General features: G+C 35.5%; 1 protein-coding gene across 26 annotated transcripts in view; it reads left to right on the top strand.

Annotated features, from left to right (window-relative positions):
* The window catches only part of ZNF644 (zinc finger protein 644), a 96243-nt gene that overhangs the window by 62702 nt on the left and 19048 nt on the right, over positions 1-14493 (top strand). For 15 of the 26 annotated variants that reach the window (XM_069597537.1, XM_069597514.1, XM_069597511.1 and 12 more), the window contains one exon: positions 11346-14383. The exons of the other annotated variants lie outside the window; for them this stretch is intronic. In XM_069597537.1, coding sequence (XP_069453638.1) covers positions 11346-14383 — 3038 coding nt within the window. The remainder of the gene's footprint in view (positions 1-11345; positions 14384-14493) is intronic. 26 annotated transcript variants of the gene reach the window in all.

The following is a 14493-nucleotide window of genomic DNA, read 5'->3' as shown; positions in this document are numbered from 1 at the left end:
TTTTCCAGGCAAGAGTACTGGAGTGGGGTGCCATTGCCTTCTCTGAATATGCTGTCTAGGTTGGTCATAAGTTTCCTTCCAAGGAGTCAGCATCTTTTAATTCCATGGCTACAATCACTGTCTGCAGTGATTTTGGAGCCCCCAAAATAAAAGTCAGCCACTGTTTCCACTGTTTCCCCATCTGTTTGCCATAAAGTGATAGGACCTGATGCTATGATCTCAGTTTTCTGAATGTTGAGCTTTAAGCCAACTTTTTCACTCTCCTTTTTCACTTTCATCAAGAGGCTCTTTAGTTCTTCATTTTCCGCCATAATTTATGTACATAGTCTTACTTAATCCTCACAATCCTACAGAAGGTTTCACTCTTATTTTATTGATAAAGCAACATGAAGTTGAAGGAAAGTGGAGTAATTTTGTCTGAAGGCTAAACACTGTAAAGCTGGTTTTCAAACTGAGGCAGATCTGCCTCAAAAGAGTGATTGTCTCAGCACCACAGTATAAAATTTAGCTAAAACCCTCTCTTTTCTGTGAGACTTTTCTTAGCCATGCTATTTTATAGAACCTTCTAGTTCCTTTGAACTGTAGACTGTATAATCAAATTATGCACTGGGGAAATAATGTATTGCTGTTTATTGATAGAAACAGTTTTTTATATGTATGTGTTCCATATAATCTTCCTCAAATAACAGTGCAGTTAAAAAAAAAAACAACTATCAGCAATACTGATAGTTTTGATTAGTTAGTGTAAGGAATAAATAGAATTTTCCCTGAAATACCTCAAAATCTGTTTCAGTCACCTTTCATAAAACAGTAGTGTACTATTGATAATATTTTGGTTTAATGGTTTGGATAAATTGGAAATTATGCATTCTGTCTCTGATGGTTCAAAATTACTACCCTGACCATGACTTAAGTCTTTTTCCATATGAATAAACCTGATTCAGTCTTCACCAGGAACTGAATCTGGCCACGGCAGTGAAGGTGCCAAGTCCTAACCACTAGCCCACCAGGAAATTCCCAGGAATTTCTTTTAAATCATAATTGTTTGAAAATATTTCTATGTTTGATCATTAATAAGCCTTACATTTTCTAAATATAATGTAGTGTTTTCTGTAACATTTTGGTGAAATTTTATAGTTAACTTAAATTCACAGTAAATAAATGCTTCTGGTATTATAATGAAAACTCCAAAATTGAATATATAATAAGCAAGAACTTGTTAGCAACTCAGATACAAAATCAGTAAAAACATACTCTGGCTGGTTTGTGTATATTTGCCTTCACAAAATGGCCCCCCACTCCAGTACTCTTGCCTGGAAAATCCCATGGATGGAGGAGCCTGGTAGGCTACAGTCCATGGGGGTTGCTGAGTCAGACATGACTGAGTGACTTCACTTCCACTTTTCATTTTCATGCATTGGAGAAGGAAATGGCAACCCACTCCAGTGTTCTTGCCTGGAGAATCCCAGGGACGGGGGAGCCTGGTGGGCTGCCGTCTATCGGGTCGCACAGAGTTGGACACGACTGCAGCGACTTAGCAGCAGCAGCAGCAGCCTTCACAAAAATACATTCTTTTCTTTTCTTTTTTAAAGATAGTGATATAAGAGAGACCAGGGCAAGTTTAAAGCATGAAGCTGGGCACTCAAAGCTAGTGCTTTGGGATAAGACAGCCCAGAGGGATAGGATGGGGGTGGGTGGGAGGGGGTTTAGGATGGGGGAGACACATGTATACCTGTAGCTGATTCCTGTTGATGTATGGCAAAAACCATCACAATATTGTGAAGTAATTATCCTCCAATTAAAATAATTTTTAAAATATTTGAAGAAAATAGAGGTGCATACCTTGTTTTAAGGAAAGCAAATTTCTTATATTTGGATTTTTTACCATCCTGAATGAAGATAATTATAGAGTAGTGGTTACCTTGGAATCTTTTTCTCAGAAGATAATTGGAATCTTGAAGGCTGATTTTATTTATTTGCCTTTGGCTGTACTGGGTCTTCATTGCTGTGTGTAGGCTTTCTGTAATTGTGGTGAGGGAGGGCTACTCTCTAGATGCTTTGTATGAGCTTCTTATTGTGGTGGCTTCTCATGCTGCGGCAGGCTTCCCTGGTGGCTCAGACAGTAAAGCGTCTGTCTACCATGCGGGAGACCCAGGTTTAATTCCTGGGTCGGGAAGATCCCCTGGAGAAGGAAATGGCAATCCACTCCAGCACTCTTGCCTGGAAAATCCCATGGACGGAGGAGCCTGATAAGCTACAGCCCATGGGGTCGCAAAGAGTTGGACACGACTGAGCCACTTCACTTCACTTCACTTCACTTCTCTTGCTGCGGAGCATAGGCTCTAGGGCGCCTGGGCTTCAGTAGTTGTGGCGCACTGACCTAGTTGCCCTATGGCATGTGGAATCTTCCTGGATCAGGGATCAAACCTGTGTCCCCTGCATTGAAAGGCACATTCTTAACTACTGGACCACCAGAGAAGTCCCTTGAGGCTGATTTCGGAGGAAAGAAAAATGATGTTGAGTAAATCGTAAATTCAGTAATTCATGTCTAATAAAAATATAATTTTACAGAAAATAAAACTTCTAGTTTTGTTTCATTTTTCTAGTTCTCAATGAAAGTGTGATACTTCCCCATCTAAATATATGTAAATTTGATTTATTTAATAGAGTTTAAATGTATTATAATATAGGTGAAAGGTTAAGTACTTATTGCAGAATTGTTTTATGGTCTGAACTTCCCTTTCAATAAAAATTAAATTGTAACTCAGGGAAACAATTTATTCTCCAGATGTGCAAATGTTCCTGTTTACTTCCCATTAGACCTTAAATAATTTTGTGCTTCTTAAATATGATTAATTAATATATTACTGCCAAATGAATTAATGGAACTTTTATCATGAGAGTTTTACTTTAACCATTAAAATCTACAATTTTTTAAAATATACATACAGTTGAGTATGTATGTGAAGCTTTGAATTTGAAAGAGTTACCAAAATTGTTTGAATATTACTAAGTTGCTTCAGTCATGTCCAACTTTTTGTGATCCTATGGACTGTAGCCCACCAGGCTCCTCTGTCCAAAGGATTCTCCAGGCAGGAATACTGGAGTGGGTTGCCATTTCCTTCTCCAGTTTGAGCATTAGAAATAAACTAACGTAACATTTCTTGTGTTCCAGGCAGTATTTTAAGGTACAGATTATTTCTTCAACTGTTGTAAGGAATTCTTTCAAAGCCACAGTTGTTTGCATTTGCAGTCATGTCACTAACTTTGTTGTGCTTACTTCAGTGGACATTAATCCTGTAGAATCGTATGTGGCTGGACTAGAAGTTTCAACAGCAGCCCTTAGAACATTCTTTTTTATTTGTGTCGTTATCCTTATTTTTTTTGGTTGCACTGGGTCTTCGTTGCTGCATGCAGACTTTCCTCTAGCGTCAGTGAGTGGGGCTCTTCTTAGTTGCAGTGTGGAGGGTTCTCATTGCAGTGGCTTCTTGTTGCAGAGCACAGGCTCTAGGCTCAGGAGTTTAGTAGTTGCAGCATGCAGGCTCAGTAGTTCTGGAGCACTAGAGTGCACAGACTTCAGAGTTTTGGCATGCAGGCTCAGTAGGTTGTGGGTTTGGGGCTCTAGAGCACGGCCTAAGTAGTTGTGGTGCACGGGCCTACTTGTTCTGCATCATGTGGATCTTCTTGGACCAGGGATTGAACCCATGTCCCCTGCACTGGTAGGTGGATTCCTATCCGTTGTATCACCATGGAAGTCCAGAAGATTCTTAATTTTTGAGTTTTGAACAAATTCCTAGCTTTTTCTAATAACCACTAAACAAAAAGACATCTGACATTGATTATGATTCTGTCCTCAAAATTTTTCTTTCTCATATTCCTTGTGTCTTGCTGATTGTTGTCAAATGTGTAGGCACAGTAATTTTTTAATGGTAAATTTCTCTTTGCCCTTGAATTCTTTTCTGAAGCATTCCATATGCATCTATAATACTAATCTTACCACTTTGGGTAATTTTTTATTATCTGTATTTTCACTTCTTATAATTGTATATCTGTCTTCCTAGGATTTCTAACACTTGTACTTCTTTTTTTTTTTTTCTTTTTTTTTAATTTTAGTTTTTTATTTTTTAAATTTTAAAATCTTTAATTATTAAATGCATTCCCAAACATGAACCCCCCTCCCACCTCCCAACCCATAACATCTCTCTGGGTCATCCCCATGCACCAGCCCCAAGCATGCTGCATCTCGCGTCAGACACAGACTGGCAATTCAATTCACATGATAGTATACATGTTAGAATGTCATTCTCCCAAATCATCCCAAACAAATGGGATCTAATTAAAATTAAAAGCTTCTGCACAACAAAGGAAACTATAAGCAAGGTGAAAAGACAGCCTTCTGAATGGGAGAAAATAATAGCAAATGAAGCAACTGACAAACAACTAATCTCAAAAATATACAAGCAACTTATGCAGCTCAATTCCAGAAAAATAAACGACCCAATCAAAAAATGGGCCAAAGAACTAAATAGACATTTCTCCAAAGAAGACATACGGATGGCTAACAAACACATGAAAAGATGCTCAACATCACTCATTATTAGAGAAATGCAAATCAAAACCACAATGAGGTACCACTTCACACCAGTCAGAATGGCTGTGATCCAAAAATCTGCAAGCAATAAATGCTGGAGAGGGTGTGGAGAAAAGGGAACCCTCCTACACTGCTGGTGGGAATGCAAACTAGTACAGCCACTATGGAGAACAGTGTGGAGATTCCTTAAAAAATTGCAAATAGAACTACCTTATGACCCAGCAATCCCACTGCTGGGCATACACACCGAGGAAACCAGAATTGAAAGAGACACTTGTACTTCTTTTGTACTTATTGGATATGGTGGGTTTATAAAATATCTCAAAGTTAAGCAGAAATAGGAAGTTCATCATAGACTGAAGAATACTGAAGGACCCAAAGTAAAATGATTTATGGCAGTTTAACTCTTTTGGTGGAGGACAGAGTTGACACATTATCTAGTAGTGTGGCATTGATGCATTTTTGACTCCTGTTAACTATTAATATAAAACTGTGGTCAGAAGTTTGATTGGTTTGAAAGTCATATGAAGGAACTTACTCATTTTAATTTTTAAAAAGACATGACTTGTTCTTTGTTGGAGCTATATGAATATGTGTGTCCTTTACCCTGTCAAAACTGAGATGATCACTTACTTGTTCTAACTATATATGAAAGCCCAAACAACATGGCGGTCAGTCATTTTGTGCTGAATATGACTTAATGCTCTCCTTTGGTTGTAGCTGCAGTTTATTACCTTGCCTCTTCCAGTTGCAGAATTCCTCATTACAGAATTAATCTTTTGTTTGTGAATGTGCATTTTTTTCTACTACTGTTGCTTCTCATTATTATATGATTTTACCAGGTTGTTAAAGTTACACCTTTGTGGGCCCTCTTCTTTTATCCTCCTTGCATAAACCTGCTTTAGTTTGCCATATAGCAGCTTCTTGAGATGTGTCAAACTATGTATAATATTTAGTGTACTTTGCTTTAGGAATTGGTTTGTATTGTTAGGTGTTTATGGCTTAGTACCTTACTATTTGTAACATCTTCCTATTAAATAATGAGGATAATACATGGTATCAGGAACATAACTCCTCAATAAGTTCAGTGTAATTTTGTGTTAGGTGGTAGAATTAGATCATTAGTTTGTCATGGCAGTGCCACATGCTGTTGTCAAGAAAGCATTATGTATCCAGTATTTTTTATTTTTGGTGGGGTCAGTAGAAAATACCTCTGTAAGTGGAGTTTTCATGATGCATATAGCTCTGTGACCTCAATATGCTAGTCATTTAATGCCATAATTCATTGTTGAAGAATCAGCTTATCAACATATTGCAAGTTAACTTATTTCAGGTAATTTTGAGTTTAGAGAATATTTTTAAAGTTCAGTAGGAGAAGGCAAGGGCACCCCACTCCAGTACTCTTGCCTGGAAAATCCCATGGACGGAGAGCTTGGTAGGCTGCAGTCCCTGGGGTCACGAAGAGTTGGACACAACTGAGCGACTTCACTTTCAGTTTTCACTTCCCTGCATTGGAGAAGGAGATGGCAACCCACTCCAGTGTTCTTACCTGGAGAATCCCAGGGACAGGGGAGCCTGGTGGGCTGCTGTCTATGGGGTCACACAGAGTTGGACATAATTGAAGTGACTTAGCAGCAGCAGTATATATTTAACTTTTGTTTTTAGCTCATTATTCAAATAATGTAAAGTGTTAATAGTGTAATAACCAAACATTAAACATTGTACATATAAGAAAGGACCGTAGGAAACATCTTGTCCAATCTCCAATGCCATATTTCCTTCTACAGTGTTCTGACAAATAGTCCAGCCTGCTGAGTCACTCAATTCACTCTTAACAGCCCTTTGAAATGCTGAATGGTTCCTGTTTCTACTTCTTAATCTTGAGATAAAACCACATCTTTATGATTCAAGCATATTGATTATATATTATTCCTTCTATATGGCAAACCTTAAAACATTTGAAGATTGTTAATTGTATTGGCAAATTGGTTAAACATACCAAGTTTTCTCTTCATTCATTATGTTATATGCTGGATACCCTTATTGTTCACTATTTTTTTAAGAGTTTCCTGTCAATGTGACATCCCGCTTAGGATACTACCTGGATGATATGGTTATATATAGTACACTCTGTCTTCACTTGATTGTACACTAGGTGAGACGGGTGTATATATATATATATATATATAGTGTATAGTATATCTAGGCTTAAATACTGAAGTAATTTTAGGTCTAATGTTTCAGTTCACTTGAGATTTGTTTTGCAGTTAGAATGACAGTCGACCCAACCTCATGTATGTCTAATTGAAGTTGTCATGTGTTCTCAAGGATAATTTCAGTGAACATGGGATTTGTAAAAACCTGACAGATCCTAACTGTAACTCAGCTAATGGGCAACATTACAATTTATTTATAGTTATGCAATATAGTTATTAATGAACTAATGTAGAAATGAGGGCAAACTGTACTGTATTTTGTGAGAAATCATACTTCATGACAAAGGTTGGCATTATGTAATAAGTACCCACAAAATATTAACCTACTTACAATAAATACAATTAATAATGTACATAAAAGAATGAAATTAAGCTAATTTTCTATCAAAAAAAGAATTATTCATGAACAGAAAGTGGACAGCATAGATTTGATGACAGGAAGGTTGTATCTAATCTGAATTACTGAGTGACCTAGGAAGCTTGCTCAGAGGGATTACAGAATAATTATGTTAATATGCAATTATCACATCATTTCTTCTGTAGTAACCTCAAGATGTAGTGTAGTGAGGGTGTTATAGCAAGTGCTGATAGTTTGCAAAAATACTGATGTTTGAGATTTCTGAGACAATAAGTCTAGCTTGAGGCATATAAGTGATGATCTGTCATCTTGAAGACAGATCTGACCTTTGTACTTTTTTTTTTTAATGCTCTTAGTAGTATATAACTACAGGCAGTTATAGCTGTAGAACTCATTATGATTTCCTAGAACCTGAAATGTGTTTTATGTAGATTTTAAATTCCATTTGCAGCTTTTCATTAAGTGTGTGAATTTTTTAAATAGCAGTTTACAATTCAGTTAAAAGAAAAATTCTGTAGTTGTATGATTACATGGAGGAGGACACAGTGATAGTATTTAAACATTTAATTAAAAGATTCTAATTGATACAGCAATTTCATTGAAATTTAGAGAGGCCAAACAATATAACATTAATTTATTTATTTTAATTTAGTAGTTTCTCTTTCTTAAACTTAATGAATAATGCCTACCTTCAGATATGTCCCTTCTTTTGTTATGTTGACATAAGCTGGTATTTGTAACTCTGTTATATGTATTTAACTATATAGAGATTGTTGAAAAATCTGTTTGAGAGTGTGTGAAATTAGTTTATAGGTCAAAAAATGTTTTCTTGCCTGGATTCTCCTCCATAAATGTCCTGAATGTAGGGAAATAATTTATGATGTCAAAATTCTGGATCAGTGCAACACATATTGATGATTCATTATTCTTTTTTGTATCTCAATGCAATAGCTTTGAGTTTTGAATGCTGTTAAGAAAAAATGTGTCTTGAATGTATCTTTTCATTTCTAGAAATATATTCTGAAAGTTAAGCCAGGAAAATTTTTTATGGCTGCTAAAATACTAGCTTACTTATTCAGTTTCTTATAGCATATTTTTAGACTGATTTTTAGATTTTAATATTAATATACTAATAAAATTTTTTTCTGAAAAAGAATGACTCCTCTGTTTTTGAGCAGAGATAGTCTATTGGAGACAAGTAAGGTGCATTTCACTATGTAAAGGAAAACTTTGTTAAAGACCTCATTTTATATTTTCACAATATTTAATTTTATCTTTTCTTTTACTACATGTATTTTGTATGTTAAAAAATTTATTATACATATATACTCTGTTTTTGAGCAAAACACTTTGATATCTTCCAATTTATGGAAGCTCTTATAAAGCCATTCTAGTAATGAGAATGCAATCTCCAAGCCGACATGATATTCTCATAGTTTGTCACCCTGCTGTTCAGGGGGTACCAATGAAGTTGCCTTAAATGGGAAGCGTCTGTTCCATCTCTGAACCTCTAACACCAGAACAGATGGGTGGAACATGGAACATGGAAGGTTTTACCTCTGAGGTGGTAACAGTGAAGCCACTCATTAACACTGAATTTACCACTTTGTTAGCAACGTTGCTTCCTGTTGAGAAAAGCTAATATAGGCTTTCAGATTGACTGAGCATATATTTGTCTACCTCTGTGATTATAATAAGTTGGAATAGAAAGTAAGTGTCTTACAGGCTAATTTTTTTTTTTAATTTGTTGTCCATTTCTGATTTATGTGGTTGTTCCTATTTGGGTGTTTTACTTTTTCTACTTAATAATAAGAAACATCATTAATGAGTAGTAGTATAACATCATGATTTGCTTTCCTTTTCATTGACATTTGCACACTCCTTCCTAACACATGTTTATGTGCTGCCCATTTTTAACTTCTGTGTATGTGATGTAGAAACTCCTGCTGGGTGCTGCATTAGCACCATTTTGGAGTGATATCATTGAATATGATCTTATTTGAAGTCTGTTTTTATTACTGTGGAAATCTGCCAATCTCAGAACAGAATGCTAAGACCTATGAAGGTCAGAAAAATAATTGTTGGTATAAGTGATAATGCCAAAGAAAGATATTTGTAGTATTTGTTGTATTAAAGAACATATCTTGTGGAAAGTGTAAGGTCATATTTATAAGAGGTGCTTTAAGTTGTGAAATAAGAAAATACTTAGAAGTAGTTCTTTTATCCTTTAACTAGATTTAATGTTTTACAAAATATATACTTGGTACCATAAAATAAATTAGAAATAATAAACTTCATTGAAAATGTTTTCATTTCTAAATAGCAATTAAAGCTCCTGCTGTTGTAAATAAAATTACTCATTATACAAATAAGAATACTATAAAAGAAAAATGATAGACTTTATTCTTTATGTGAGAGCAGGAACTGAACCCCTATTACTAGAGCAGTGTGTGGCACATAGTAGGGGCTCAATAAATATTTGTAGCATTAATAAATTATACTTAATACTAGGTACAAAAGGAAAAGAAATATGGAATATTATGCCAGTACTTCAAATAATTAAATATGTGAGGTTGCCAAATAGCAGGTTTGTAAATTGCACTTAATTATTAGATGTTTTGAAAGCCTTGCTATAACTGCTGAGTTAAGAAATCAGAAACTTGATGGAATTTCCAATATTTGAATGAGATACCCAAATTTCATAGGAAGAAAACTAGTTTTCAGAAACTTTTGATTTTGCAGTTGTGTTTTTATTCATTTACCATATTAGTGCTTTATTCAACAAATATTCCTGAGCACCTATGCCAAGTATCTTGTTAGGTTCTAAGAGTTCACTATCCCTACCCTCAAAGAGCTTACATTCTTCCAAGGTAATGCCTGTATAGTGTGGCCATTTCTAAGAGCAAAATAAGAACAGAGTACAAGGAAATTCTTAATAGTAGGACCAGTATTTATAGCCATGGAATGTTTGTCTTCCAAACTTTCATAAGTCTTCTTTCAAAATATTCTGCTGTCCTCTCATAACAGTTAAATATATTATCAAAAATGTTTAGTACCTGTGGCTGATTCTTGCTGATGTATGACAGAAAACCACAAAATTCTGTAAAGCAATTATCCTTCAATTAGAAAAAAAATTTTTTAATGCCTAGAAAATATTTTATCTAAATTTTATATGAAATAAACTGAAGAATTTACCATACATTTATGATGTTTTCTGGAGAAGGAAATGGCAACCCACTCTAGTACTCTTGCCTTGAAAATCCCATAGACGGAGGAGCTTGGTGCAGGCTACTATCCATGGGGTCGCAAAGAATCGGGCATGACTGAGCGACTTCATTTCACTTCATGATGTTTTCAGATTAGAGTAAAAACGTTTAGATCATTGCAGTAGACTGTCAGATCATAAAATGGGATAACTTCCTGTTAGGGAATGCCTTGAACTTGGGGACTCAAGTTATGAAAGTTTAAAGAAACATAAAACGTCTTGATTTTAACTTTATAAATTTAGAACGAAGGATAATTTACATAAGGATAGAATGAAACCCAGTGAATGAAGTGTTTTTTAAATTACCAAAATTTTAGGAGAATGTGAAATACTGAGGGCAGAATAGTCTTATTTTAAATTAAAAAATACAGTTTCATACATTAGTCATTGTTGTTGATAGCACATAAGTACATTCAAGTAAGCTTCTTTACTGATTGGTGTTTTGTTACCTTCCTCTGGAAATGGAATTTTAAGTGACAGAAGTTTTACTTTTGTGTAATATGTAACACTTTACATTATTCTCTAGTGTAGAGTGTCCATCCACAATAAATTTACTTAAGATAATTTTCTTTTTAGTAACAATCTCACGTATAAGATTTTAGATTTTTTTTCAGTCTGTAGCATATTCATTTATATTGTGTATGTCTGTGTGTGTGTTTATGTTGCTTTGCTCTACACATTTTGTATATATACAGTTTGGGGGGTGTTTTTGCCTAATACAAAGGAAAAATTAACCTCTGCAACACTAAAAATCTTTCAGTTTCTTAAAGTGTTTCTTCATTCTTGAAAAATTATTACGGTCTTAATATAATGGGTAGAATTAAGCTAATAAAAATGTATACTTTCAACTCTCCATGCGTTCTAAGGATAATCTTTCTTTCATGCAAATCTAAAATTTTTTTTTCCATTTTCTAGACTAAATGTGTTAAATGGGCTTACCAACAATATGGATGATTTGAAGATAAACACCGATGTTACTGGTGCTAAAGAAGAACTCCTAGATGACAGCAGTTTTATATCAGACAAAGAGAGTGGAGTTCATAAACCAAAAGATTGTCAAGCATCATTTCAGAAAAACAATACATTCACTTTGCCTGAAGAACTGTCAAAGGACAAATCTGAAAAAGCCTTAAGTGGAGGCCAGTCTACTCTGTTTATACATGCTGGTGCTCCTACTGTTTCTAGTGAAAACTTTATCTTGCCTAAGGGAGCTGCTGTTAATGGACCAGTTTCACACTCCTCCTTAACTAAGACTTCCAATATGAATAAAGGCAGTGTTTCATTAACCACTGGACAGCCTGTGGATCAGCCCACAACAGAATCTTGTTCAGGTTTGAAGGTGGCAGCCGATCTTCAGCTGTCTACACCACAGAAAGCAAGTCAACATCAAGTTTTATTTTTATTATCAGATGTAGCACATGCTAAGAATCCAACCCATTCCATTAAAAAACTACCTACCTCTGCTTCAATTGGTTGTGACATTCAGAATTCAGTAGGGAGTGGTATAAAGTCAGATAGCACTTTAATAAATCAAGTAGAGGTGGGTGAGGATAGTGAAGATTTATTGGTAAAAAATGATTGTGTCAGTACATTAACAGGAATTTCCTCAGGTACAAATGAATTTAGGTCAGACAATGATACAAACTGGGATCCCCAAAAAGAGTTCATTCAGTTTCTTATAACTAATGATGACACAGTAGATAAAGCTCCAGTTCACTCTAAAGTAGGTCTGGAAAAAAAGAGAAAGCGAAAAATGGATGTAAGCAAGATAACTCGTTATACCGAAGATTGCTTTAGTGATTCTAACTGTGTACCCAATAAGTCAAAAATGCTAGAAGTAGACTTTATGGAACAGAATGAAGACGTGCAAGCAATAGACTCACGGACATATGCATTATCACAAGTGAAACCTGAATCAGCTGATGAAGACTTGGAATCTGTGGATACTTTTCAACATCTAATTTTTAATTCAGATAAGTGTGGAGAAGACAGTTCACCTGTTCATACTAGCACTTTTCTTTCAAATACCTTAAAAAAGAAATGTGAAGAAAGTGATTCTGAGTCACCTGTTCCTTTCAGCACCGAAGAGCCATCATTCTACCCCTGTACAAAGTGCAATGTGAATTTTCGGGAGAAAAAGCATCTCCACAGGCATATGATGTATCATTTAGATGGGAATAGCCACTTTCGTCATCTTAATGTCCCAAGGCCATATGCTTGTAGAGAATGTGGACGGACATTTCGAGATCGTAACTCACTGCTAAAGCATATGATTATTCACCAAGAAAGAAGACAGAAATTGATGGAGGAAATACGTGAACTGAAAGAACTTCAGGATGAAGGAAGAAGTGCACGATTACAATGCCCTCAGTGTGTGTTTGGTACCAATTGCCCTAAAACATTTGTGCAGCATGCTAAAACCCATGAAAAAGATAAAAGATACTACTGCTGTGAAGAGTGTAACTTTATGGCAGTGACAGAAAATGAGCTGGAATGCCATCGAGGAATTGCCCATGGAGCAGTGGTAAAATGCCCTATTGTCAGTTCTGATGTAGTCCAGAGAAAAACACACAAAAAAACATTCATGAAAGACCCCATTATAGGATCATCCAAAAAATCGGCTACCTATATGTGTAAGATGTGTCCTTTTACTACTTCAGTCAGGAGTATTTTTAAAAAACACATGGAGTACTTGCATTCATCATCATGCATTGATTCATTTGGCAGTCCTCTTGGGCTTGATAAAAGAAAAAGTGACATAATTGAAGAACCTATAGACACTGATAGTCCTAAACCATTAACTAAACAACAGTCAACAACATTTCCAAAGAATTCTGCTTTAAAACAAGATGTAAAGCGAACATTTGGATCATCCTCACAATCAAGTAATTTTTCAAAATTCCATAAACGGCCACACAGAATACAAAAGGCTCGGAAAAGCATCGCCCAGTCAGGTGTAAATGTGTGCAATCAAAACAGTTCTCCTCACAAGACTGTTATGATTAAAAGCAGCATTGACCAAAAACCTAAGTATTTCCATCAAACAGCAAAAGAAAAATCTAATGCCAAGGCAAATAGCAACTATTTATATAGACATAAATATGAAAACTACAGAATGATCAAAAAATCAGGTGAATCATATCCTCTGCATTTCAAAAAAGAGGAAGCTAGTTCATTAAATTCTTTACGTTTGTTTTCATCAAGTAATTCTCACAACAATAGTTTTATTTCAGACCCTCATAACTCTGACACCAAAAGGCCAGAAAGCTTCAAAGACCACAGGCGTGTAGCTGTAAAGAGAGTAGTTAAGGAATCTAAGAAGGAAAGTTCCGTTGGAGGAGAAGACTTGGATAGCTATCCAGATTTCTTGCATAAGATGACCGTTGTTGTTTTGCAAAAACTTAATTCTACCGAAAAGAAAGATAGCTATGAAACAGAAGATGAAAGTTCCTGGGACAATGTTGAGCTAGGTGACTACACTACACAGACTATAGAAGATGAAACTTATCATGATATTAATCAAGAACATGTAAACTTATTCCCTCTATTTAAAAGCAAGGTGGAAGGTCAACAGTCTGGAGAAAATGCTTCACTTAGTTATGATCAGAATGATGGCTTTTATTTTGAATATTATGAAGATGGTGGAACTAATAACTTTTTGCATGAGATTCATGATTCTCAGCATTTAGAAAATGCAGAAACTGCATTGTCAAAGCATAGTTCTGTTTTTCACTGGACTGATTTGTCTCTCGAGAAGAAATCGTGTCCTTACTGCCCAGCAACATTTGAAACAGGTGTTGGGTTGTCAAATCATGTCAGGGGACATCTTCACAGAGCAGGATTAAGCTATGAAGCCCGCCATGTTGTATCACCAGAACAAATAGCCACAAGTGACAAAATGCAACATTTCAAAAGAACTGGCACAGGAACACCTGTGAAGCGAGTTAGAAAAGGTAAGTTTTCACGTGGATAATTTGGGCTAGTATGTCCATATTCGAATTCAAAGGATTTGAACGTTTTGCACAAATTTGGCCTTCATTAGAATCACATAATTTCATATTTC

This window comes from Ovis canadensis, chromosome 1 (assembly GCF_042477335.2).
Source record: "Ovis canadensis isolate MfBH-ARS-UI-01 breed Bighorn chromosome 1, ARS-UI_OviCan_v2, whole genome shotgun sequence".
Taxonomy (NCBI): Eukaryota; Metazoa; Chordata; class Mammalia; order Artiodactyla; family Bovidae; genus Ovis; species Ovis canadensis.
The sequence above is the reverse complement of the archived record's forward strand: the minus strand, read 5'-3'. Positions and strand labels throughout refer to the sequence as shown.